At 46.1% G+C, this 27,505-nt stretch overlaps 1 protein-coding gene across 4 annotated transcripts; it reads left to right on the top strand.

Moving 5' to 3' along the window:
- The first annotated feature begins 644 nt into the window (after positions 1-644).
- Positions 645-27,505, top strand: LOC115078255 (phospholipid scramblase 1-like). Of its 4 annotated transcripts, XM_029581056.1 has the most exons (8): positions 646-1,141; positions 15,433-15,477; positions 19,184-19,386; positions 22,182-22,224; positions 23,053-23,273; positions 24,214-24,375; positions 25,075-25,236; positions 26,532-27,505. In XM_029581056.1, exons 3-8 carry the CDS (start codon positions 19,216-19,218, stop codon positions 26,556-26,558), a joined length of 786 nt encoding a protein of 261 aa, XP_029436916.1. In that variant the 5' UTR covers positions 646-1,141; positions 15,433-15,477; positions 19,184-19,215; the 3' UTR covers positions 26,559-27,505. The 4 variants fall into 4 exon arrangements, with proteins under 4 accessions (XP_029436917.1, XP_029436916.1, XP_029436915.1 ...); XM_029581057.1 differs by lacking the exon at positions 15,433-15,477 and having other exon boundaries at positions 645-1,141; XM_029581055.1 differs by lacking the exon at positions 646-1,141 and having other exon boundaries at positions 15,364-15,477.

The raw sequence follows: 27,505 nt of genomic DNA, 5'->3' as shown, positions 1-27,505 counted from the left end.
TGTTGTATGGTTCGGGTTTCCTATTCGCAAAGAATAAACTGTGGCCTTCGTTAATACCATACTTGTGTCTCAGTATTTGCTATGAAACACAGAAATGACGGCAGAAGAAGACGTCTGCCCAGCAAGCTTTCACACATTTTTTTTTCTCTCAGATTCTTATCTGTTTCTGTTGGCCCTTAGTAACCTTTTTTATTCTATTTCCCTTCCACCCTCGCCATTAATGTAGAGAGCAGTTTTGGAACTGCATCTAAGTGAAATAGCTTAATTTAGTTAGGGGTATTAACCATCGCAATAAGCAAGCTACACCCATGCTTATCTGTTTGTTCAGACTGTGTAATTCAGTCCTTGTTGATTGTTGCCTGAATATAGATCCACCTTTCTTCATTCCCCCCTGCCATTGAAGCAGAGAGTTATGCTGGCTATGCATTGAAAGTGAAATATCAGACTTGCTCCCCTGCCGTTGAAGCAGAGGACTATGCTGGATATGCGTGAAGTATCAAACTTCCTCCCCTGCCGTTGAAGCAGAGAGCTATGCTGGATATGCATTGAAAGTGAAGTAACAGACTTTCTCCCCTGCCGTTGAAGCAGAGAGCTATGCTGGATATGCATTGAAAGTGAAGTAACAGACTTTCTCCCCTGCCGTTGAAGCAGAGAGCTATGCTGGATATGCATTGAAAGTGAAGTATCAGACTTTCTCCCCTGCCGTTGAAGCAGAGAGCTATGCTGGATATGCGTGAATTATGAGGGCAGCTGGGAGGAATTCTGCAAGTCCCAGCATGCCCGTGTTATTAAATGTAAACTCTCTAGTTTTCAGTTTTATGCTTTTATTTTTATCACACTCGTGAGTTCCACTTATTGCAGCGCCGCGTGCTTATTGTAAACTTGTGCTCATGGCGCAGCCTCTCCTGAGTTATGCAAAAGGCTAAGCGAACATTTTAGCTGGAGTTTGTGTGCACTTTGGAGCATATTATTAGCTTACTGCCTTGGAAACGAAATAAAAATGACCGCGCACAGCTTCCAAGCCTACCCCCTCCCCTCCCCTCCTCTTTCATTCAAGCTACCTGGGAGAGGTGGGGCTGGAGCAGGAAGCAGAGGGCCGAGGGAGAGCAGAGGAGAGAAAGCAGAAGACAGCCACACACAGGTTAGAAATATTTTAAAGTTTGCTAAGGAGCTGGGCAGCGGTGGGGGGACAGCGAGATAAGGATATCAATCTGTCTGTTACTTTGACCTAAAGATAGCACTATATATATATTATATATATATATATATATATATATATATATATATATATAATATAGTTTTGTTTTTTTGTTTATTGACTTTTATTTTTGTGCATTGAAGTGGACTGACACAGACACTGCCCTAACTTTAATCTCGGGTCAGTAGAAACCTTGTTTATCATACAGAGGACGTCTGTTCCTCCACCCTGGGAGCTGCTCTGCCTGTTTAGGGTGAGCTTCTGTTCATCTGTCCACTCTAGTCAAACACAGAAGTACTTTTCAATATATTTATAAATGATCTGGAAAGAAATACGACGAGTGAGATAATCAAATTTGCAGATGACACAAAATTGTTCAGAGTAGTTAAATCACAAGCAGATTGTGATACATTGCAGGAAGACCTTGTGAGACTGGAAAATTGGGCATCCAAATGGCAGATGAAATTTAATGTGGATAAGTGCAAGGTGATGCATATAGGGAAAAATAACCCTTGCTATAGTTACACAATGCTGGGTTCCATATTAGGTGCTACAACCCAAGAAAGAGATCTAGGTGTCATAGTGGATAACACATTGAAATCGTCTGCTCAGTGTGCTGCGGCAGTCAAAAAAGCAAACAGAATGTTGGGAATTATTAGAAAGGGAATGGTGAATAAAACGGAAAATGTCATAATGCCTCTGTATCGCTCCATGGTGAGACCTCACCTTGAATACTGTGTACAATTCTGGTCGCCGCATCTCAAAAAAGATATAATTGCGATGGAGAAGGTACAGAGAAGGGCTACCAAAATGATAAGGGGAATGGAACAGCTTCCCTATGAGGAAAGTCTAAAGAGGATAGGACTTTTTTCAGCTTGGAGAAGAGACGGCTAAGGGGGGATATGATAGAGATGTTTAAAATTATGAGAGGTCTAGAACTGGTAGATGTGAATCGGTTATTTACTCTTTCGGATAGTAGAAAGACTAGGGGGCACTCCATGAAGTTAGCATGGGGCACATTTAAAACTAATCGGAGAAAGTTCTTTTTTACTCAACGCACAATTAAACTCTGGAATTTGTTGCCAGAGGATGTGGTTAGTGCAGTTGGTATAGCTGTGTTTAAAAAAGGTTTGGATAAGTTCTTGGAGGAGAAGTCCATTACCTGCTTTTAAGTTCACTTAGAGAATAGCCACTGCCATTAGCAATGGTTACATGGAATAGACTTAGTTTTTGGGTACTTGCCAGGTTCTTATGGCCTGGATTGGCCACTGTTGGAAACAGGATGCTGGGCTTGATGGACCCTTGGTCTGACCCAGTATGGCATTTTCTTATGTTCTTATGGTGGTGGTGGTGGGGGGCATGCGGTGAGGAAGCGTCACCTCGGCTCTCCCCACTGGACTGGAAGGCTCAGGGGAATGGTCACAGCATCACCTTTAGGTTCAAGCCTGGCCAGAGTGCCCTGTCTGAAATGAGCTGGTGGCCTCCGGCCAATGCACATCTTGGCTACCATCAGACTCCTCGGAGCTCCTCGTTCACAATGGGCCAAAACCCTCAACAGGCATTGTCCAAGGTACATTCAGGATCCCTGGGCTATTGTGAAGTGAGAAGGCTCCCCTTCTTGAAAATTTCCATCCGATTCCTCCGCAGGCCTCGGCAAATCAACGGGAAGCTCGAGGAGGAGGAAGTTTCTTGCCAGCACCAGAGAGGTGCTGAAGACTTTTCCTTTTCCCTCTGACCTTGGCCTCGGCCATTTGGACCCCAGCTGCGAGTGTGAGAAGTTCCGAGGCATCACCTGTGCGGCCCAAGTATTTGCTTCGCGCCTTGAACGCGATCTCCTGTTTTCAGCTGACGTGAGGAGCTTAAGCTGCTCCAGCTGAAAAGTCACCTCAACCTAGGCGCCTAACTGAGGTTCCTAAATCTAGGTCAATGATTAGAAGGCTAAGTGCTGAAAATCCCGCCCTAACTCCACCCCCACATCTGCCCACCTTTCAGGGCCTAAATTTCGGGCTCCTCTGTCCCTCAACCAATTTCTAATCCACTTCGCTGCTTTGAGCCCCGTCGCTCGGTGTTTCTATGTACGGGACAGCCTCAGAAGCTTTGCTGAAATCCCAGGACACCACCTTCAGCACCGGCCCCTGATCTAATGCTCTGGACTCTCCTGGCCTATGAAATCTGATCAGATTTATCCGAGTCACTCTCCCCCTGCTGTAACCACGCTGCCTCGGATCCTGCGGCCTGTGAATTTCAAAATACTGCTCTTGCTTCTCCTTCACTGAAGTCTGGCTCGCCGGCCTCTAATTTCCAACCTTCCTATTGTTACCGATGGCAAGGGACTGGCTCTGCATACATAAATACCTTTTTTTTTTTTTAATTCCATTATTTTCGACGGGCCCTTTCATCCATTAAGGGCCACGACTCTCTGCGAGTTAATAACCGAAATGTACAACACAATGCCATTCAAGGATAAGGCTCTGCGAGCTCATAGCAAACACCTTGCTTTGTTCAGGATAATTGCAAGGTTGTAATTATCTGCACTTTGCAGCCTCTGGAGGCTTCACATCAGGTTAAAACACAGCAGCAGCAGCGCTGGCTGAGCCATTTGCTCTCAAATGTGAAATTCCCTTTTTAGCAAAACCTTTAGCGCAGGTCAGGAAAGCAGGGAGAGCAGGTATTTATTTCCGAGGAAGCAACTTTGCTCCAAATAACGGGGAGGATTAGACTGTCCATTTGAGTCCACTCCGAGGTCAGCTTAGGTGGCTCCTGGCCCTTTTCAGCGCTGTCCATGTGAACTTCCACTCCCAAGCAGAGCCCGTAGGATTTTTTCTTCTTCCAATGGGGATCTGCAAACCCACATCCAACCCCAAGAATTGGGCAGGCCGTTCTTCCAACTCTGTTAATCAACAATCCTGCTCGCTGGTTTGGAAGAAACCTATAAGGTGCATGCAGTTGCCATCCGGTTTTGTGGTACTAACTTCGCCTCCTGATCTGCCAGGCTGCTCTTTTGAACCAGCATAGAAGCCCAAAAGGGAAGGGTGGATATCCTGGGTATTGGTTTATCCAGAGACTACCCTGGTGATGAACCATTTCTTGTAGAGTAGCTAGAATTGTATTGGCTTACGTGAGGCATAGCTCTATCTCAGCTTTTACATGCTGCTCTCTAGGTGCCGGTGCCACGGCTGCTCTCTAGGTGCCACGGATGGAAGGCTGCTGGCTGCAGCACCGCCATCGGTACAGAGCCCAGCTACTGCCTCTGACAGGGAGAGGGCCCCACCAAGACCACCAATGCTGCCAGTGAAGGGAGGGCCCCGCCACCACAGCTGAGAGGGGCAGAAGAGATGTGTTGCTTCCAAGAGAAGGGAAAGCAGTGCAGCAGAAACCACCATGTCCGGATTGGAGGGTAAGAGATGAAACAGATTTGAGAGTTGTGTCGATCCTGAAGAAGATGGACTTTGAGTGGGCTACCTGAGCGTTGTCCAGAACCAGTGAGGAACGTGAGCTTTCTAGACCGTCTTGTCTGGAGGAGGGATCTGGGAAGCTCAACGTGCCGCCACAGTACAGACCCAGGGACGTGGGGGCCATTGCCAGATTTAGGGCCTGGGAGGGAAAGTTGTTACTGTGCTGCAGAACTGGCTGCAGAGGCACGTCGGGTGTTTTTTCCTTGTCCCGTTGGCAGGGCATTCAGAAGGAGGATTAATTGCCATGGATCTCGAGTTACTGCTCGACCTCATGCACTATGGGATACTGCAACCTGCAGAACAGGTCGGATTCACACTGTAGGGCGTTCGCTTGCTGCTTAATACTGTGTTATTTTGGGGTTGTTTTGGCGCGGAAGAGGTGCATGGCCTGCTGGCACGAGCGTGGAGCTTAACCTCTGCAGCTCTTCCCACAGGGAGATAAAGCCATTCACCCCAGCCAGGGATTAGAACTGAGAGCATGCAAATCTGTCCTGTGCGTATTCATTTTGGCTGTCCTGAAATCAGATGGGCTAGGTGCGCCTCCAGGAGAGGTTGGGAAACACCAGACTGGTAACCGGAAGGTGGTGGGGAGGGACCATAGGAGGTGAGAGAGAGGCAGTAAGGGTGGAGACAGATTGAGAGAGAGCAGGAAAAGGAAAAAACTGCATTGAACTAAAACCATGCAGTACTGGAACAGCCATTGCAAACTTAATCCAAATAGCGAAAAATGTGCCAAGTTGTAGAAATACCTCACAGATACATTTAAGAAAAGATAAACAATAAGCAGAAGCCCCTGCCTCAGGGGCATCTTCAGTTATTTAGGGGCAGAACAAGAAAACTGCCCGTGCTTGGTTTTGGCCAGTTTGGGCTCTGGAAAGTGAAGGTAGGGGTCAGCAGTGCGTCCTTGCATGAGCGCAGAGCTTGGTCCTCAAGGAAGCAGGACCGTAGGGGTTCGGGCGTCTGAAAGTCGGAGGAAAGAGCAAAATAAAAACCAAGCAGTGACTGAGAAAGGAAGAAAAATATCCCCTTGTTTTCAGTTGAAAGATTGGGTTAGGCAACTTTTGAAAGTTTTCAATTATATATGAAATTGGGAGAGATCCAAGTTGGCGATTTGAAGGAAGGACGCACTGGGAGCTCTCTGCCGATTTCTTTTCCTAAGTGCTGGTTTTCTTCCCAATGGTGAAGAGGCATAGACCCTGGGCAGCTCCTTCAGTCTTGCCCAAGTGTGCTCCTACGTAATAGCAGACCATAGGAGCTTCCTTGGTTAATGCAGGTTCAGTGGCTTGTCATTGAATGGAGGTTCACCAGTTGACCTCCGTTCCGATGTCGAATCATCTCCTCTGGGTGCAGCAGCGGTTCATCCTCCCTTGCGTCCCGGGAACAGCGAAGGTGGTGCACCACCGTCATCAGCTTTGATCCCGGTAGCAGGGTCGACGTCTGCGTCAGCTGAGGGCCCTGCTCCGTCTTCTCCCCAGAGGGTCGCGTCAATGTGACGCCGTGCAGGATGATCTTACCCGAAGAGCAGCAGGAGATGTCGGAGCCGGGGGCTTTAGTGGGTGTCGCTGGTATGGTGGTCCCCCTGATAGGGGTAAAATTTTCAGCTATTGCTCCCAACCAAGCTGTCCACTCTCCTCTGCCTAGACCTAGTGTTGTAACACTGGATTTTTTGTGAACTCTCTGGCCATATTAGAATTTTCAATTTCCACTTGAATATAAACCCCTGTCTAGAGAGACCAATAAAGACCAGCTTTAAGAGTCAAAAAAAGTGAGAAGTTTATTTTGGAGAAAGGCGTGGTTTCTCCAGAAGCAGCAGGCATTACAAAGCAAATGGTGCATGCCCAAACCCTGCTCAGCGCTCCTCTGCTAGTGCACAGCTTTATAAGGGATTGCCTTCAGCCAATCAACAGATGTCCGCGTTTGCCTGCCCCTTACCTTATGACCAATTATTAAATTTGGGCATGTATATGTGCTCTGTTACTAGGATGCTTTTTCTGCCATTTACACTTGTTGGTAATTTCCAGGAAATCAGTCTGCTGTAAGTTTCGATTGCTGAGGGCTGACGTCACCTGCACTAAGCATATTCATACACACTCTATCTGCTCTTACCATGGATGTTCACACAAGTTTGCGATCTAGCCAGAGATCTCTGGAAGTTTCTCAAGAAAAGACTGCTGCTCTATAGAAAATTGTTCAAATGCTATAGAGACTATACAAACTGAGGCCAGGGTTCATCATTCCTTGTGGAATGGATCGGCAGGGATGACTCTGGCAAGGTATTGGAAGAATTAACACGACATCATTTTATGGTTACTTGTATGATAGCTCTTGTAACACTTAATTCCTTGCGGAATGATGAACGCGGCGGTAAAGGGGGGCAGGGGGAGAAGAAGGGGGCGGTCGGGCAGCCGGCTGCCCCATGGCGGTGCGGTTTTACCTGCCGCGGTGCGGCCATGCTGCACACTATCGCAGGCCACCGTAAAATGTTTAGAACATTATCGCCGGCAGCAGTGCCACCGGCCTATTTTCCTAATCCCCTCTCTAACTCCTCCCCTCCACCTAATTTGAATGCTACCACTGCAATACGGCTATTATTGCGTCCGATAAGGCCCTAACGCATGCGATAATGGCCTTTCGCGGATTGGAAAATAACCCCCTGAATTGGTCAAACATAACATATTCACACAATGAAAGCTGGAAAATCTGGAGAATGCTTCCAAATATTTAAGTCTACCAGAGTGTTAAACTTCCGTCAACTGAGTTTGTCTGCTCCTGTTGATACTTTTGAGGAGTGTTTGGTGAAGACGCTTTACCTCCTATCACAAAGGCCTTTTTTTTTTTGCCGTTAGTTATGAGTGAAGGATGGAATGAAATGCCTCAAGCGTCAGAACACGTTGATAGCTTAGATTTGACTGCATTTTTGGGATAGATCTGCAGACGTGGTGTTTTCATCTAGAGGGACATTATTAGTGACTTTTGCCTTCTCTCAGGATCGTGACACCGTCTTTTAAATTCTGTTTTAGGCGCAGAGCTGCTCTTTCCTTTGGACATAAAGTTTGGATTTTTTCCAGATCTTTCTAGGGCCACTCGGGCTGGTAGAAAGAGATTTCTGGCAATGCGCCAGGAGGCCATTGCTCTTGGCGTTCGGTGTGTCATTAGACTTCCTTGTAGATTACAGATGAGAATGTTAAGTATATTTTCTTTGAATGCGACCCGTTGCCTTCCTTTTTCGATTTTAAGAAGTTATCGCAAGGCATCTAGAGTGCTTAGTCTGAGATATAATGAACCTGCTTTCCTTCTTGTGAGATTTCTACATTTGTTTTCTTTATTAAGTGTTCTGGCTTGGAACTTCTGGATCTCCTCCACCTTTTATGGACTTTAATTAGTGCTGCTTAAATTTATTATCTGTATTCTCTGTTATCCTTTCATATTTTGTTTCTGTTAATTAGCAGTTGGATTACTGTAAGAAGAGGCTCTTGTATTGTTAATTTAGAAAATTAATTTATATATATATATATATATATATATATATATATATATGAAATTGTGTGTAATAATTGACAGCACTGCTCTACTCATGATAGTTCAGTCTCCTGATCTGTTTTGCAAATGCTACTTTTGGCAGATTTTTTTTTTGGGGGGGGGTCATGCTGGAAGTTTTGGTTTTCTTTTCTTTTCTTTTTTATTCTTTCTCCCTGAAGTCAACAGGTCGCGAGCATGGGCTGTCTGAAAGTAGGAGGAGGGAGATAGGAGGGAGCAGTAGGGGAAGAGACGGGGTGATGAGAGAGCCAGAGTCGGCGGTGGCAGGGACGACGGGCGACATGGAAAAGAGATGGGGGGGAAGGAATGCGCTACAGCTAAAAATGTAAACAAATCTGTTGTGGATCGGCAGGGATGACTCTGGCAAGGTATTGGAAGAACTAACACTACATCATTTTATGGTTACTCGTATGATAGCACTTGTAACACTTACTATACCTGGTTTAGTTAGTTGATAGGTCAGGAATTTAGGAGTATTAAATGGCAGTAAGCTTTGGAGGATTCCTTGTATCCATGCTGCTGTTTCTTCCTCTTGCTTTCCACAGTTGCGACACATACGTTACGCTGAGCCATATTTAGAACAAGGCCAGCTAAGAAAGGTGGTTCAGGCAACTGGTTCTTACGCACCTGGACTGCTGCAATAGTCTCCTTCTAGGACGCCCTACAGCTGCTTCAAGATGTGGTAGCTCACTGTCTGTGGTGAGCCAATGACCCTTACTTTCAAGTCATTACCGGGACGTCCAGTGGCCTGCACACCCAGTTTAAGGATTTGCAACCTGTTTTCAAAGTTAGTGGTCGCAGTACAGATTGTTTACAACCTTGGATCTCTTTTTTTTTTTTTATTGAGTCACCTGGACATTACCCTTGTCCCAGGCACTGAAGGGTGCCCATTTGAAAAAGACACGTGTTAGGGACTTCAGTCGCACTGGGTCATATCTATGGAATTTATTGCCTTATAAGAGAAGGTCATTGCAGGACTATCTGGTCTTTAGGAAAACTGTAAAGGGTTGGTTGTTGTCAAAGGCATTTAGTTAATTTCAGTGACTACATATCTATAGTGTGGCTGTTCTGGAAGGGGGCAGGCTGGGTTGTCACATTTTTATGATAGTGTTATTGTACATAACTGTTTATGGTTGTTCCATAATGGAATTTTATGTTAGATGTTAATTTTATGCATTTCTAGTGTTTATTGTTAACATATTGCTATTGCTACTTTACTTTAATTGAGTTTGTTTTATGGTGTACTTTTGTATCAGTGTTATGTTTTAGCATGTTGTGCCCCACCTGGAGCAGTTAGGGAAAGGTGAAATAGTGGAGTATATTCCTTAGTGTGTGTGCCTGAAATAAAAAGCTAATATAAGGTAAGTAATTCTAGTGTCCCTATTTCCCTCCCTCCCACCCCTAGCTCATTTTTTGTTTTTCTAAGCAAGAGACACTTTCTCATTAAAAATCAATGAAGGTTTTATCTAAAATACAGGATTTCCCCAGCCCTTATCAAGAGTTTAATTATCCCCTTTCATATTAACAGATTAACAGCAAGTACACCACATACATTTAAAGGATTCTAATTTCTCATCCCTACTCCCTTAGCAACCTAAACTTAACTAGGAACTCAACAATATTATCGCTTCCCCCAGATATACGCCAGGAACAATGCCATCTCTCCTTCAGAAAGAAACTGAAAACCTGGCTGTTCACACAAGCTTACCATTGAAGGAACTTTTATCAACCAACATTGACTCTCACTCTCCGACCTCTTCCCTAACTCCTCCCCGTCTTAGTCCCTGCCCTGCCACCACCACCCCCCCTGCTTACCTCTCCTTGTTTCCTCCTTCCACAAGATATATTAAGTTAATAATCACCTAAGATAAATCTACAGCCGAGCTCAATCAATCTGTTTATGTCTCGCTATTCTATTGTTTTTCATTGACTATTTTATCACTCTCCAGTTGTTATCGTTTTAAATCTTTCCTGTCTTCCAGCTCCCATGTTTTCGCTCCCTGTTTAATGTAACTTTACCTTCTATATAGTTGTTAATTGGTTTCCCCCTGTTCTATTGTAAACCGGTACGATAAGATCTCTTCTTGAGTATCGGTATAGTAAAATAATTTAAATAAATAAATGATGAAGGCAACAGTCCAGCAGTGAGATGGAGGCTTTCTAGTCTTTTGCACCAAGTGTCACATGTATGATTTTTGTGACCAGAGGTTATATGTGGGTACCTGGTGCAAAGAGCTCATAGCTCTCAGAAAACAAGTCTGATCTCTGGAGGCTAGAGTAGCAGACCTGGAGGAGCTGAAGCAGACAGGTACTGTTTATTGAGGAGACCTTCAGGGACATAGAAGCCAAGTCCCAACTCCAGTCTGACAGCCCCAGTGCTGCCTTGGAGGAGAAAGTCACCTGATCGGAGAGATTCACCCTGGTATAGCAAGAAGTGATCCTGTAGCAAGGACCTGCTGTCCAGGTGGTGCATTATCCTCTCACATGGAGGACAAGTCTTCCAGGATTACTGCCTAGGAGGGAAAGCTTAAGTTGGTCATCACAACTGGTGATTAGATTTTTAAGAATGTAGATAGCTACATTCCTGGTGGACATGAGGATTGCTTGGTAATTTACCTAGATAAGTTTTTAGATAGTGCTGGGGAGGAGCTGGTTGGCCTGGGCACCAATGACATAGGACAATAGGATAAGGATCCTGCAATAAACTAAATGCACAATCGATTCTTTATGCATAGAAATCCCTTGTGTGTTGGGGAGGAGTATAGCGATAGGAGTATACTACTATCCACCTGGCCAAAATGATGAGATGGACAGTGAAATGCTAAGAGAAATTAGGGACACTAACCAAATTGGTAGTGCAGTAATAATGGGAGATTTCAATTACCCCAATATTGCCTGGGTAAATGTAAAGAGCTAAAGATCCTGGATGGAATAACTGACAGCTTTATGTAGCAATTAGTTCAGGAACCGATGAGAGAGGGAGAAATTATAGATCTAATTCTTAGTGGAATGCGGGATTTGGTGAGAGAGATAATGATGGTGTGGCCACTTGGCAATAATGATCATAACATGATTAATTTTGAATTAATGACTGGAAAGGGGACAATATGTAAATCTACAGTTCTAGCACTAAACTTCAAAAGGTAGACTTTGATCAAATGAGGAAGATAAAAAAAAAACCTGAAAGGTGTAGCTGCAAAGGTTAAGAGTTTATAATAAGTGTAGACATTGTTTAAAAATACCATCATAGAAGTGCAGTCCAGATGTATTCTACACATTAAGAAAGGTGGAAGGAAGGCCAAGTGCCTGCTGGCTTGGTTAAAAGGTGACGTGAAAAAGGCTATTTTAGCCAAAAAAAAAAAACCTTCCTTCAAAAACTGTAAGAAAGATCCATCTGAAGAAAATAGGAAAAAGCCTAAGCATTGGCAAGTTAAATGTAAAATACTGATAAGACAGGGTAAGAGAGAATTTGAAAGGAAGCTGCCTGTAAAGGCAAAATCTCCTAATAAAAACTTTAAAAAATATATCTGAAGCAGGAAGTTGCAAGGGAGTCGGTCGCACCATTAGATGATCGATGAGTTAAAGGGGCACTTAGGGAAGTTAAGGCCATTGTGGAGAGAATAAACAAATTCTTTGCTTTGGTGTTTACTAATGAGGATGTTGGGGAGATACCTGTTCCAGAGAGGGTTTTCAAGAGTGAAGATTCAGATGAACTGAACCAAATCACTGTGAACCTGGAAGATGCAATAGGCAAGAATGCCGAACTGAAGAGATGCAAATCACCTGGACGGGATGGTATATACCCCAGGGTTATGAAAGAACTAAAAAATTAAATTTCAAAATCTATTACTACTAATTTGTAACCTATCATCAAAATCGTCCATTGTACCTGAAGACTGGAGGGTGGCCAATATAACCCCAATATTGAAAAAAGGGCTCCAGAGGTGATCTGGGAAACTATAGACTGGTGAGCCTGACTTCAGTGCTGGGAAAAAAATAAAATCACAGAATATATAGATACACATTATTTAATGGGACACAGCCAGCATGGATTTACCCAAGGGAAGTCTTGCCTAACAAATCTGCTACATCTTTTGAAGGGGTTAATAAACATGTGGATAAAGCTGAACCGGTAGATGTGGTGTATTTGGATTTTCAGAAGGTGTTTGACAAAGTCCTTCATGAGAGGCTTCTAAGAAAACTAAAAACATCATGGGATAGGAGGCGATGTCCTTTCATGGATTACAAACTGGTTAAAGGCAGGAAACAGAGAGTAGGATTGAATGGTCAGTTTTCTCAGTAGAAAAAGATAAACAGTGGAGTGCCTCAGGTTACTATACTTGGACTGGTGCTTTTTAATATATTTATAAATGATCTAGAAAAGGATACGACCAGTAAGGTAACAAAATTTGCAGATGACACAAAATTATTTATATTTGTTAAATCACAAGCAGATTATGATAAATTGCAGGAGGACCTTGCAATACCGGGCATTCAAATGTCAGATGAAATTTAATGTGGACAAATGTAAAGCGATGCACATAGGGAAACTAACCCATGTTGTAGTTACACAATGGGGTACATTTTAAAAAACGGTGCGCGCGCGTATCTTATAAAATCCGGGGTCGGCGCCCGCAAGGGGGTGCACATTTGTGCAACTTGCGCGCGCCGAGCCCTGCGCGCGCTGCCCGTTCCCTCCGAGGCCGCTCCGAAATCCGAGCGGCCTCGGAGGGAACTTTCCTTCCACGCCCCCGCACCTTCCTCTCCCTTCCCCTACCTAACCCACCCCCCCGGCCCTATCTAACCCCCGCCCCTACCTTTATCGCACAAGTTACGCCTGCTCGAAGCAGGTGTAACTCGCACGCACCGATGGCCCGCTGCCGCGCCATCACCCGACACGGGGGCTGGTCCAGAGGCCTCGGTCATGCCCCCGGAACGCCCCCGGGCCGGCACCATGCTCCCTGGAACGCCCCCCTAGCAAAGCCCCGGGACTTACGCGTGTCCCGGGGCTTGCACGCGCCGCCGAGCCTATGCAAAATAGGCTCGGTGCGCGCAGGTTTTGTTTTTTTTTAAGGGTTCCGCGCTTAACTTAAGCGCGGAACCCTTTTAAAATCTGGCCTAATATTAGGTTCCACATTAGGAGTTAGAACCCAGGAAAGAGATCTAAGCTTCATAGTGAAATCATCGGCTCAGTGAGCTGCGGCAGTCAAAGCAAACAGAATGTTAGGAATTATTAGGAAGGGAGTGGCAAATAAAACAGAGGATGTCATAATGCCTCTGTATCGCTCCATGGTGGGACCGCACCTTGAATACTGTGTACAATTCTGGTCACTGCCTTGCAAAAAAGATATAATTGCAATGGAGAAGGTACAGAGAAGGGCAACCAAAATGATAAAGGGGATGGAACAGCTCCCCTGTGAGGAAAGGCTAAAGAGGTTAGGGCTGTTCAGCTTGGAGAAGAGACTGCTGAGGGGGGATATGATAGAGGTCTACAAAATCATGAAAGGATAAATTGGTAAATGAATCAGTTATTTACTCTTTCAGATAATGCAAGGATTAGGGGGCATTCCATGAAGTTAGCAAATAGCACATTTAAAACTAATCAGAGAAAATTCTCTTTTACGCAACACACAATTAAGTTCTGGAATTCATTGCCAGAGGACGTGGAAAGGCAGTTATCATAGCTGGGTTTAAAAAAGATTTGGACAATTTCCTGGAGGAGAAGTCCATAAACTGCCATTGATCAAATTGACTTGGGGCAGATTTTCAAAGGCTACGCGCGTAACCTGAGAAAATCTGCCCCTGCACATGCCGAGCCTATTTTGCATAGGCTCGGCAGCGCGTGCAAGCCCCAGGACGCGCGTATGTCCCGGGGGCTCCGAAAAAGGGGCGTTCTGGAGGCAGGGCCATGGGCGGGGTGCCAGCCCGGGGGTGTTCCAGGGGCGGGACCGAGTCCTCTGAAACAGCTGCCGTGCCGGGGGATGGCGCGCCGGCAGCTAGGCGGCGCGCGCAAGTTACACCTGCCCAGAGGCAGCCGTAACTTCAACGATAACGGTAGGTGGGGTTTAGATAGGGCTGGGGGTGGGTTAGATAGGGGAAGGTGGTGGTAGGGGGGGGCGGAAGGAAAGTTCCCTCCGAGGCCGCTCCGATTTCGGAGCAGCCTCGGAGGGAATGGAAGAAGCCTGCGCAGCTCGGCTTGCACAATTGTGCACCCCCTTGCATGCGCCGACCCTGGATTTTATAACATGCGCGCGGCAGCTCGCGCATGTTATAAAATCGGGCATAGATTTGTTCGTGCTGGGTTGCCACTGCTTATTACCAGCATCAGTAGCCTGAGATCTACTTAATGTTTGGGTACGTGCCAGGTTCTTATGGCCTGGATTGGCCACTGTTGGAAACAGGATGCTGGGCTTGATGGACCCTTGGTCTGACCCAGTATGGCAGGTTCTTATGTTATGTTCTTAAGCTAAGACTTGGAATGTCAGTAGTTGCCATGAGGCAATGAAAAGGCAGTCAAGTACCTGAGATGTTTCTGATTTGGGCCTCTGGCATGGAGGTGGAGAATGTGGTTGGTGGCTCTTTGAATCAGCTCCCAGATACTGAAGATGTTCTTTCTCGTTCTGTCAGGTGGGTGGAAAAGTGCAGGACGCTGGAAGGCAATTTCTGGTGCTGAAAAAGAGGGTCTCAGAATGTTTTTTAACTTTCAGCTCTCTTGAACCTGAGCAGACTGAAGGGGTTGGGACGGGTGGCGGCCCATTGCTAGTTCTTATATTTACTTCATCTGGCCATGAATTTAATAGTTGGTTGTTATTTATTCAAAATAAAGATTCATAATTCTTAGGTCAAAAATTTTGTTTCCTTGAACCAATGAGGAAGGAAATGAAAACGGAGTTGGTTGAGACCTGATATCCTACAGGCGGTCAAGCTTCTTCCGCTGGCAGCTGGGAGATCTCCTTAGCAGTGTGGTCAGGCAGAACCGGGCCGACTGGTTGGTCTGGTTTGGTCTTCATCGACTGTCATTTACCCTGTTCCTCTCTCACTGCACCATGTAACAGTCTTATTTATTTTATTAGAATATTTATCATCCGCCTGTAGCATAATGGGGCAGGAGGCAACTCACATGGAGACATTGTTTGCCCTTGAGAGATTCATTTACATGTTTGACAAGGAAGTGGTATATATATATATTTTTTTTTTTAATCCTTTCTTGTTGCGCTGCCTTCCTGTCTAATGAACCGAAAGCAAGCAAGAAGAGAAGCATTTGGCAGAGGGACACCCCTGTTCTCTGTAAGTTGTTTGAGGGCTTTTGGCGATGGTTTGGGGGTTTATTTCTTTGTGTGCTTGATATCCACCAAATGCCCGGTGGTTTGCCCAACTCTTTCCACTTCTCACACTGGGAGAAAGCGCCCATGGTCAAGGGTGTTGCTGTGTACACAGGAGCTGTTTAAAGAACTGGATGTTCGGGGTTATTGGCAGGGGATCTGTCCGTTTCTGGATCCAACGTGAGAAGGAGCTTTGCTTTTTATCACAGTGCGGGTCCTGACTTTTACAGTCTGGGGAACTGACAACATAAGAATGAAAAAGCACAGGACTGCTTCTGATGCCAAGTCCATAAGCAAAACACGTCAGCACAGTCTGAATTTTCAAAACGGTAATCATTCAGAGCTGCACAGAGCAGCAGCTGCTACCTTAAGAGAAACATGAGGTGACCTGCACGGCTTGCTGGACAGACTGGATGGACCATTTGGGTCTTTTCTGCTCTCATTACTGTTACTATATGTTATCCCAGGCAGTAAAAGAAAAGGTAACTCCAGATGCAGTCAACAAATGGTGAGCTAATGCATCGGTCATTAATAAAAAGTATGCAAACCCCATTTAAAAATGTGCGCTCAGCCTTTTGCATAGGCTGAGTGCACATTTTAGCTCTGTTGGGGAAAAAGGAGTCTCTCGGACTCGTGATTTAAGCACACCAAAAAAATCAAGCAATTTTGCATGCATGACAGTCTCTTCCGTGCAGAAAACATGACCTCGATGCATGCTTCCTGGCACTCACATCCCGACTACAGGTCTCTGCGCCAGAACCCCTGCTTCTGCCCATAGGCTGGCACTAGCCCAGGAAACCTTACTCCACGTCTGACCAGGTTAAGAAGACGCTAGGCCCCTCTCTGCAGTGGGGGGAGGGGGGTATTGGCTCATGCCCTCATTAGCATGGGATTTGCATGAGCGGCCACTAGCCTGTATGCACGTTGTAGTGCGCACGCCTCTTCTGCATGGGGAGTAAGGTGTGCACACAAGAGATGTGCACACAGCTGCAGGTAAAACCGTACGCCCCGCTGCGTTGGGTAAGTGACGGGCTCCAGACTTCCCTCCCAAGCAGAACATTGGGTGAAGGATGCCCTTGGAATGATTTCGCCAGGGGCCATCTCACAGGCTCGCTCCCTCTCGCTCTCTCTCTCTTCGTCTTCTCCTTTCCCCCTTGGTGTTTTTCTGATCCTGGGAACATTTGCTGTCACGTTCCCTTCTGCTCCGGGTAAGGGGATGCATTTGGTTTCTTCAGGATGATTCAGGGACTGGGTTTATTTTTGGCATCTGTTTTGATTGGAAGAAATTGTAAATGTTGAAAAGTTGGTGGCTTTTTGTCCTCTGTCCGTCTCTCTCTCCTTCTCTTTTTGGGGGGTGGGGGGGAATGGAATAACTCTCTGGTGATTCTGCGAACATAGGGCCTGATTTGCGAAGGCTTTTCTGCCCTTCTGTGTCTACGGGGAAAACGCTTTGCAAACGAGGGCGGTAATCTGGCCATTTTTCCAATCTCTTTTCTTTTTTCTTTCCCGTGGATGTGTTCTCTCCCCGCACCGTCGGTCAGGAAATTAAACCCAGGCCCTTTTTTTTTCTAGTGCAGGCTGAGCCGGTCCGGGTTTTCTTTTGCTTGTTGAGCTTATAGTCTGTTTGATTTCTAAAAAGACCCTGGTTGCAAACTTCAGGAGGTGCAATGCACCTCAGGCACCTGCCCAAGGCGAATGCATCTTTTCCAGAAAGCTAAATAGAAAATCCCGGTATTATGCAAATCCCTGCACTCTTTAAAAACGCATCAGCTTTATAGTTCAGCAGCTACCACCTGGAGGGGGGCAATAGGAAGGGACATGGCAGTCATCTAGAAATCCACTGACTAGGTGTGGCTGAGATTCTGCCCAAAATGACACACTCCCCATATCCAGCAAAATGCCTGCAATCATCTTGCCCAGCAGCTTGGCTCTTCCACAGTTTATGGGAAGAGGGGTGCGATTTGGGATAAAGTCACGTTAACTCGCTCCAGTGCTCTGGATTCTGGGAGCTGCTCTCCAGAGACCCACTAGAGAGCTCTTGCTCCTGTTTAAATGTTGGCTGGTGGCTAAACGCTGCATATTGAATTTATGGCTAAATGTTGGCGTGGTCAGCGGAACTAGTGGAGATGACATGTTTAGAGTTTCCATCTCTGTATTTTAAACAGAAAATCGCAGAATATAAATTCTAGAGCATCTGGGAACCCTACGTTAACACTTTGTCTTCACATCAGCAGCTGCAATGTCAGGAGAGAGAGAGGCGGGAGGTGTCGATTCGCGCTGCCAGGACGTAGAATGCTCTATAAAGTGGGCTTGGGCGTTCCAAGATGGCGGGGATGGGGGATAGACCATGTGGGTGGGGGAGGGGGAAGGGGTTATTTGCTGTCTAACTAAATGTGGTGGAAGTTACTGATGTTTATCAATAAAATGCAATAAAGATATTTAAAAAAAAAAAAAGACACCCTAACTGGGGTAGAGACGTAAATGTAGTCAGAACCTGAGAACACAATAGTGTCCAATTATTATGGGTAAATGCGCATAAAATCACTGCGAGGCAGACTCGATGGCCCATTTTGGTCTTTATCTGCCGTCAGTGACTATCGGGCCGATACAGTAAAGTGCACTCCAGCGGAGCGCACTGTTAGCCCACGTTTGGCCGCGCTATTTTTACCCCTTATTACAGTAAGGGGTAATAGTGCGTCGAAAATGCACGGCCAACCCCCCCGAAACTAATAGCGCCCGCAGCATGCAAATGCATGTTGATGGCCCTATTAGTCATTCCTGCGCAATACAGAAAGTAAAATGTGCAGCCAAGCCGCACATTTTAATTTCAGCCAGCACCGGGGAAGTGCACAGAAAAGCAAAAAAATCTGCTTTTCTGTACACCCTCCGACTTAATATCATAGCGATATTAAGTCGGAGGCTCCAAAAGTTTAAAAAAAATTGTAAATCTGCCCGCGGCCCGCAGGTTGGAAGACGGACGCTCAATTTTGCCGGCGTCCATTTTCCGAACCCGTGGCTGTCAGCGGGCTCCAGAACCCGCGCCGGAAAAATTGAGCGTCGGCTGTCAAACCCATGACAGCCGCCGCTTCTGTGAGAAAGGAGGCGCTAGGGACGCGCTAGTGTCCCTAGCGCCTCCTTTTATCGCGGGCCCTCATTTGCATGCCTCGGTTTAGTGAATTGCGCGCCCAGGAGAGTGGCCTGGGCACGCGTGGGGAGAGCGGGTGCTCGCCGGCTCTCCCGCGGGTTTTTCTGTATCGGCCTGTCAGTTATTATATGGGAATAACTAACCATAATACAACTTGTAAAGATAGCCACAAAATACCACATTATAGTTCATAAACATTAAACTAAAAGCAGGTAAAGGAACTGATCAACCCTAAAAAGCCCAAAGCTCAATAATTATTTAGAAAGTCAACCATCATTACATACAAAATATGTAAAAACTGTCGCTTAGCATACTTTATAACTAATCCCTCCTCCTCCCTCCACCTACATCTCCCTAGGCAAGGCAAGACCTACAAGTTCCAGCACACCCTGGGGAGAGGGATGGGAGAGTAAAACCAGCAACAGCCTACAGTCTGGTTTAGAAAGGGCACTCGGAAAAAAACAACCCAAGAAGACGCTGGTTTCTGAGTTGTTTTTTTTCCTGTTTCTTTCGATTTCATCATCAGGTAATCCCATTTCTCCGTTTGAGGTGAACGTGATGGAGAAGTCGGACCGCCACCATCCCTCCAATGCGGGGGGCATCCAGGTGCAGCCACCACAGGCCAGGGGGGGACCCCAGTCATCCATGAAGATGGACCCACCCACCGTCATCGTGCCGTACATGCCCCCTATCACAGGCGTTCCTCCGGGGCTGGAGTACATGACCCAGGTGAGCTATGGTTCCAGGATGCTACCTTAAGTCAACAGACTGTGACATGCTTGCTGAAATGTAAAAAAAGCAAATTCATGTGGCAGTACAATAATAATGGGAGATTACTGCCTGGGTCAATGTATCATTAGGACATGCTCAAGAGGTAAAGTTTCTAGATGCCATGTCTGCTTCATGGAGCAGCTACTTTAGATCTAGTCCTCAGTGGAACGCACAAGCTGGTGCGAGGGGATGCTGTGGTGGCACAGCTATGCCACAGTGATCATGATGCAATCAAATTTAACATAATCGCTAGAGGAAGGATATTAAATGAAACTACTGCTGTGGCATATTAACTTTAAAAAGGGAGACTGACAGAATGAGGCCATTTATTTAGAAAAAAACTAAAAGCAGTTGCAAAGGTTAAAAGATTGCATGAGGAGTGGAGATTGTTTAAAAATACCATTTTGGAAACCCAGATAAAATGTATTGTATTGCATTTAAAAAGGTTAAAAGAAGACTAAAATGACTGCCAGCATGGTTTATTTGGGAATAAAGGAGGCATTTAAAGCTAAAAGGGCATAGTTCAAAAGATGAAAAACAGAGCCAAATGATGAAAATAGGTAAGAGCATAAGCACCAGCATGTTCAATGATAACAGTAATAAGACAGACCAAGAGAGAATTTCAGAAAAAGCTTGCTAGTAAGACAAAAACTACTAATAAAAATGTTTTCAACTTCATTCAAAGCAAAAAGCTTGCAAGTGTGGCAGTTGGGCTGTTAGATGACTGAGAGGCAAAAGACATACTCAGGGAAGGAAATGGCTGGAAAACTGAATGAATTCTTTGCCTTTGTACTTTCTGAGGATGTTGGGAACATACCCACATCTCAAACTTTCTTTAATGGTGGAGAGTCTGAGCAACTAAAACAAATACCTGTGACAGTGGAGGATGTGATAGGTCAGACTGATAAACAAAAGAGCAACAAATCACCAGGACCAGATGGCATCTACCTCCAGAGTTCTAAAAGAACTAAAAAGATGAAATAGCTAGCCTGTTGCTAGCAATCTAAAACAGTCATAATGCCTGGAGGGTGGCCAATATGATGCAGAATTTTAAAAAGAACTCCAGGGTTAATCCAGGAAACTATAGACTAGTGAGCTTGACATCGGTGCTGGACAAAGTGGTAGAAGCCATTCTTAAAAACAAAATCACTGGCCATGTAGATAGGCCTGGCTTAATAATGATGAGTAACATTGCTTAGCAAAGGGAAATCTTGCTTTACCAATCTTTTAGATTTGGTTGAAGGTGTAAATGAACAAGTAGAGAAAGGCGAGCGGGTTGATCTAGTGTATTTGGATTTTCAGAAGGCATCTGACCCTTTCAGATAATACTAAAACAAGGGGACGCGCCATGAAGCTAACCAGCAGCAGATTCAAAGCAAATCATGGAAAGTACTTTTTCAAACTGTGGAATCTGTTACGGGAGGATACGATCTAGCACATGGAGGGAACATCCATAACCCATTATTAGCCAGGTAGATTAAAGAAAGCCATCGCTATCCCTGGGAGGGAGTAACGGGAATCAGATCTGCTTTACGGGATCTGCCTGCACCTGTAACTGGATGCTGGCTGTGATGGACCTTTCTCTGGTACTAGCAGGCTACTGAGCGAGCTGGGCTGGGTCTGGGTCTTCCCTTCCCAAAGAGCTTCCTGCACTGCAAACAATGAATGTCAGTTCTAATTCCTAGGGACAGCAATAACGTTCTTAATCTTTAGTCTTCCTGGGACTCCTACTGCAGGTCGGCTTCCACCCCTCCTTGTGGCTCCTATCAGGCTGCTGACAACTTCTTGTCTGCAGTACATCTCTGGCTAATCTCTTACTTTATTGCCCACAATTTGGTCCTTGCTCTGAGACTCTGTCCTGCATATCTGTCCTTGTGGGCTCAGGACTGCAGTAATCCCTGAATGACAGATTTAGATCGATCCCATCGACATCCAGGCAGATGGCAGGTCTCCTGTAAATCATTCTTATTTTTTAATTGCTGGGCTGTTGCTCTTCCTCCTGTCCACTCTCTCCCTCTCATCTGCAGTTCTAGTTCTTAGTCGTCACGTGAAAGCTTGTAGAGATGTTTGTCACCTTGAAAGCTGCCATGAGGGGGAGGTTTCCTTGCTGCAATCTGTCTTCTAAACTCTGCTCGGTGAGCTGCTGCACTCTGCTTGCCAACCAGCTGGAATTTGGTTGGCCTGGTCCAGCTGGCCGACAGCACCTTGAAATATACTCACCATCAGTCTGCCAACCACCTCCCTCTCGAGCATCGAGACATTCAGTCCTTCTCCTCACCACTCTACAGCCTCTTCCAGCTCATCGCTCTAAAAGTGCAAGAGCTTCTGGGGCCCCCTGAGCTGGCGAGGGGATGGGAGTGTCGATTCACGAGCTCTGCACTCGGTCCTCGACTGTCACAGGCCCCGGACTGGCACCAGCAGCTTCTCTCGCTTTTGGAGACATGAGGGCAGCCAGGAAGAGAAAATGGAGACCTGCAAGCTGGGGATGGTAGTGGTGGAGGTCTTGAAGGGTTGGCGTAGGGGCAGTGGAGATTCACTTGGGTGGCAGGGTTGGTTGGCATGTATTTTAGGGGGGTAGGCCCCTGCATTGGCAAGCCTAGACCACACACATAAAAGCCATGTCAGTTAAAAACACAACACAATACAACACAACACATTCCAATAATCCATAACAATAATCTTTGGCCTTCACAGAGAGCGAAAAGGGCAATTGTAAGATGGAGGTTAATGCTGTTTTGTTTTTCACATTTCAGATTGACCAAATTTTAGTCCATCAGAAAGTCGAGCTGGTTGAAGGTAGGAAATCCTCTAATACTGTAGATAATGAGGAGCCTTCTCCATTGGGATGAGCTGGTGGAGTCGGTTCCTGTGAAAGCCAGTCACTAGTTCCAATATTGGCTAAGGGAAAGTTAGCCACAGCACAAGAGGACTAGATGCAGGCGATGGGGATTATGAGAGGCTGATATTCAAAAGAGCTGTCCAGCTAACTTTGGGAATTAGCCAGACAAATCTGGGTTTAAATGACACCTACTCCGCCTGCCACCATCGCTGAACAGATAGATATCTTTTTTCTGGGCAAATCGTGGCCCACACAAAAGTTGCCCACATAAAAACAGGTGAGATTGGAGGGCGTTTCCTCGGGCACAGTGACATTTTAGCCAGTTACCTAAAGTTGAGCTGCTAAGTCTGATTGGAGAGAGAGGTTGTCCTAAAGTTATACGGATAAAGTTATTCAGATATATTTGGATAACTTGCTGCTCGCTAGCCCTTTGGATATGGACCTCTGTGGTACTGGATGGTTACCGTACATATGGAGATCCTTGGGGGGGGGGGGGGCGGGTTTGATAAGATGGCCATCCGTCAAGCTTTTGCCATATTGTCGAGTGATGGCCTTTCTGAGGGTGATGACCGAGGTAATGAATGTGGTCGTAATGATCACGGTGGTGGTGGTACTGAAGATGAGGAGGATGATGGTGGTGGTGATGACTCTGCACCTCTAAAGGAGACTGTGGTGAGGGTCGTGATGTGAAAGGGGGTGATGCAACCACTGTGGAAGGTGCCCGTAATGATGGCAATGGTGATATTGGTGGTAGTGATGCTAGATTAAGGTGCTCTTGTTTTCAGTATTGACTGGCTGTGAGACCAACAACAAGTATGAAGTTCGAAACAGCATGGGTCAGACAATCTTCCTTGCCAAGGAAGACACCGACTGCTGCACCAGGTTCTGCTGGGGCTCCCTGCGGCCCTTTAACATGCAGATCATGGACCATAGCGGACGGGAGGTCATCCACATCTACCGGCCCTTAAAGTGTGGCTTGTGCTGCTTCCCGTGCTGTCTGCAAGAGGTCAGTTGCTGGGAAATCTCTACTCAGGGGATGGGCACAGGGACACAGAGGCTGTCACCCCCTCCCCACACATATTCAAATCCAGTTCAGTTGGACAGGTTTGGAAGCAGAGCCTTCCCCTAACCCTTTCAGTTGTTCCTCATCAGTGGTACGGTTTAGGAAGGTTGGCAGCCCTCATCCTCATGGTTATCCTGCTGGAAGACCAAACATATTCTTTGTTTTTTTTGTTTGCTTTGGGCGTGAGGGTTCGGCCTACTGGTTTCCTCCTCTTCCTTTTGGGACTCGGGCTCAGTCAGAACCAGAGCTGGGATTTGCTGCCATGCATCTCCATTCACATTACCATGCAGGGACTTTTCCCCCTATATCCCTTGCCAACTTATGAGGTCCATTCATCGCAGCAGCAGCCCTCAGCCGGGCTCCTTCCTGAACCTACAGTCACAGGTCCTGAGTTCAAGCCATTGGGTTTCGCCCCTGCAGGATGATGAGGGCTGTGTGACTGCTGCCTTGGCAGCCACCCCCAGCCCCGGGCCAATCTGGGTAATTGAACCCAGGCTCGTTGCATGGGAGAGCCCAGCACCGCCACTGAGCTGCCAGGCCGGCCCACACATCTTTGTGGGATTTTAAAGGAAAGAAGAAACTTTGCACCTTCTTCTAAGTCATCCCTGGAATAGAACAGCTTTTCCTTTGGTAGAGCCATTGGGTCAAAACTGGATCAATTCCTCTCATGACAAATCTGCTAAAACTCAGAACCACCACTATGGAGTGGACTGTTGGTGCCATCGCCTGGAGCACTGGAGCCTATTAGCTCCTGATGTAATATCCGAGGCATACCGCGGGAAACGTGCCTCACCCATCCTGCTGCTGAGCACCGTTGTAATATATCCCTTACTTCCCTCCTTCAGTGTGACTCATGGGGATATTTTTTTGGGTTTTTTTCCAGATGGAGGTGCAGTCTCCCCCTGGTGTCCCTATCGGCTACATCGTCCAGAACTGGCACATCTGTAAGGGCAAGTTCTCCATTCAGAACGCTGCCCGGGAGACGATCCTGAAGGTGGTGGGCCCCTGCTGTGTCTGCAGATGCTGTGCCGATATCAACTTTGAGGTAAGTGCGGCTTCTGGGAGGCAGTGCGGCGCTGAGGTCTGGCCATCTTGGTCCAAAACAAGCAGAATGGGGTCATTCCTTGCAGCCCTTTTATTAGTCTGGGGCAAAATCTAGTAGTCTGGTTCCTTGGTGAGCTCTGTGAAACCATGCGACAACCTGAGAGCTGAGGCAGTGTAGGACCATTTGAGGCCTCCTAGGCCCCATCTGAAGTTGCATCGTTTGAAAAGATGTCCCAAGCCCCGCCCCTCACGCACAGCAAATTTTATCACTAGAAGGGGAAACTTTGAAGGTGGACTCTCAAGGTAGGCACGTTTCTTTTGCATTAGGAGGCTGATTGGGAAACAGTCAGGTAGGATACCCTTCTAATTTCTTCACTTTTAGTTTTAAACTGTGTTATTTAATATTATAGACTGAGCATCACTAACACCTCATTGGAAATGTTTGAGAGCGTTGGGTCACCCTTACATATTCATTAAGAAAAAAGGTTCCCGATGAGGAGCTCATTAAGTCACTGCTGTCCAGGAGCCTAGAGTCATCTACAAAATATTAAACAAGACAAGAAAAGAACATTTAAAACTTGGGAAACGAGTGCTGCATCTCTGAGATCCCCGCGTTACATTCGTGCGGCGGCCAGAACGATATTCCGTTATCTAATCACTAGGCTGCTCCCTCTGACGTGTCCTGTTGGTCCATTACCAGGTGATGACCATTGATGAGTTGCAAATAGTGGGCCGACTCAGCAAGCAGTGGAGCGGCTTGGCCAAGGAGATGTTTACGAAGGCCAGCAACTTCGGGATCCAGTTTCCAGTGGACCTGGATGTGAAGATGAAGGCAGTGATGCTGGGAGCCACCTTCCTCATAGTGAGTACATCCCTGACACTTCCACGCCCTTCCAACTCACTCTGGCTTCCTTTCTAGCTCCTGTGCCTGGTTTGGATCATGAGGAAGTCTGGAGATGGTCTGTAACTCAGGCGAGCAAGTTCTAGAAGACCCAATTAGAGCAAAGCGAATCTCCCCCCCACAGGACAACCAGTAGTCTCCTGTTACTCCCCCTTGCCCCTCAATGCCCTGCGTGGGGGTCTGTGTTCAGCACATCTCCCACCCCCCTCCTCCCCGCTGTCTCTATTTCTGTGGCTAGCACTCTTATCCTGCTGGTCCCACTTTGAGGTCATGTTGAACTCCTCTCTCTGGCCTTATATACCCACAGCCAAATCACTACTAAAACATGTTGTCCTCACCAAAATCCGTCTTTTGCTTTCTGAACACTCTACCAAAAACTTTAACCACTCTCTCCTCACCTCCCGCAACCTGCTCCTCACAGGTCTCCCAGTGAGCCATCTCTCTCCTCTGCAATCTGTCCCACATTCAGCTACTCAACTTGTCTTCTGTCAATGCTGCTACACCCATATAACCCCTCTTCTCAAGCCACTACACTGGCTCCCTGCATACATTCAAGTCCTCTTACCTACAAGAGCCTTTGCTCTGCAGCTCCTCACTACCTCTCCTCTCTGATTTCTCCTTACGCACATCAGGCAGGTCAGGCCTATGCCCTACTCCTCCACCACCGACTCCACACGTTCCACTTTGCTCTGCCAAATGCCTGGAACAGACTTTCTAAATCAGCGCATCTCACTCCTTGTTCAAATCCAGCCTAAATACCATTGTTGCTTGTAACCATTTTCCAGAATAAATTAAACTCCCTTAAGTCTCTTATTTGCCCTGTCTTGAATAGATTGTAAGCTCTACGGAGAAGGGACTATTTCTTATGTATATTTGTACCATGCTGTGTGCATCCAGGAGCTGTATAGACATGATTAGTAGTAACATCAAGTATTCTTCCATTACTCTCAGCAACACTACCTGGCGTGTGTGTGTGCCACGTATGGCTCCAGCCGTCGTAAATCAGCTAATCCAATCCTTAATTTACTCCTAGTGCATCTGTAGTTCTAGCGCATCGAAGAAACAAAGGAATAAGTCCAGAGATGCCTGGGGCTAAAGACAGGAGTGGATCAGCTGATGCTTGACCTGGAGCCACAAGGTTACCCATAGTCAGAAATCCTCTGAAGCAGGAAATATTGAAAAAGAAACCCAGCTTTACAAAACTGAAGAAAATATTTTGCAACTTTCTGTTCTGAATATTGTTCTGTGTTTTCCAGGATTTCATGTTCTTCGAAAACGAGTGAGTTGCAAACACATCAAGACCTCTAGCTTCCAGAGTGGGAAAGCCAAAATATTCATGTAGCTATCGATTCATGTAACTATCAGTACAGACATGCACCTTAAGAGAGTTTTGGTCTATCATTCATTTTCAGAGACATCAGTGCCATCATCCCCTTAAATATCTCTTCCCCGTGTCATTCACTCACTGAGATTTTAATGGCATCTCCCTCTTTAATATCTCATCCCCATGTCATTCACCCCCTTAAATATCTCATCCCCATGTCATTCACCCCCAGAGGTTTCAATGACATCACCCCCTTAAATATCTCGTCCCCATGTCATTCACCCCCAGAGGTTTCAATGGCATCACCCCCTTAAATATCTCATCCCCACGTCATTCACCCCCTTAAATATCTCGTCCCCATGTCATTCACCCCCATAGGTTTCAATGGCATCACCCCCTTAAATATCTCATCCCCATGTCATTCACCCCCTTAAATATCTCGTCCCCATGTCATTCACCCCCATAGGTTTCAATAGCATCACCCCCTTAAATATCTCATCCCCATGTCATTCACCCCCATAGGTTTCAATGGCATCACTCCCTTAAATATCTCATCCCCATGTCATTCACCCCCATAGGTTTCAATGGCATCACTCCCTTAAATATCTCATCCCCATGTCATTCTCCCCCTTTAATATCTCTTCATCACGTCATTCACCCTCAGAGATTTTGATAGCATCACCCCCTTAAATATCTTTTTCGCAAATCATTCATCTCCTGAGACTCCAATAGCATCACTTTCTCTTTTTTTATGTTTTTTTTAATCATATATTTGCTAATCAAAAGTGTTGCACGCAAATATCATTGTGTACAAAGAAAGCTAATAGTATCGTCTTATGACTGATACATCCAGTTATTGTTTGTTTCTACAATGTTATCAAATAAAGCTAAATTGTTTTGCATTTT

Source organism: Rhinatrema bivittatum, chromosome 16 (assembly GCF_901001135.1).
Source record: "Rhinatrema bivittatum chromosome 16, aRhiBiv1.1, whole genome shotgun sequence".
Lineage (NCBI taxonomy): Eukaryota > Metazoa > Chordata > Amphibia > Gymnophiona > Rhinatrematidae > Rhinatrema > Rhinatrema bivittatum.
The sequence above is the reverse complement of the archived record's forward strand: the minus strand, read 5'-3'. Positions and strand labels throughout refer to the sequence as shown.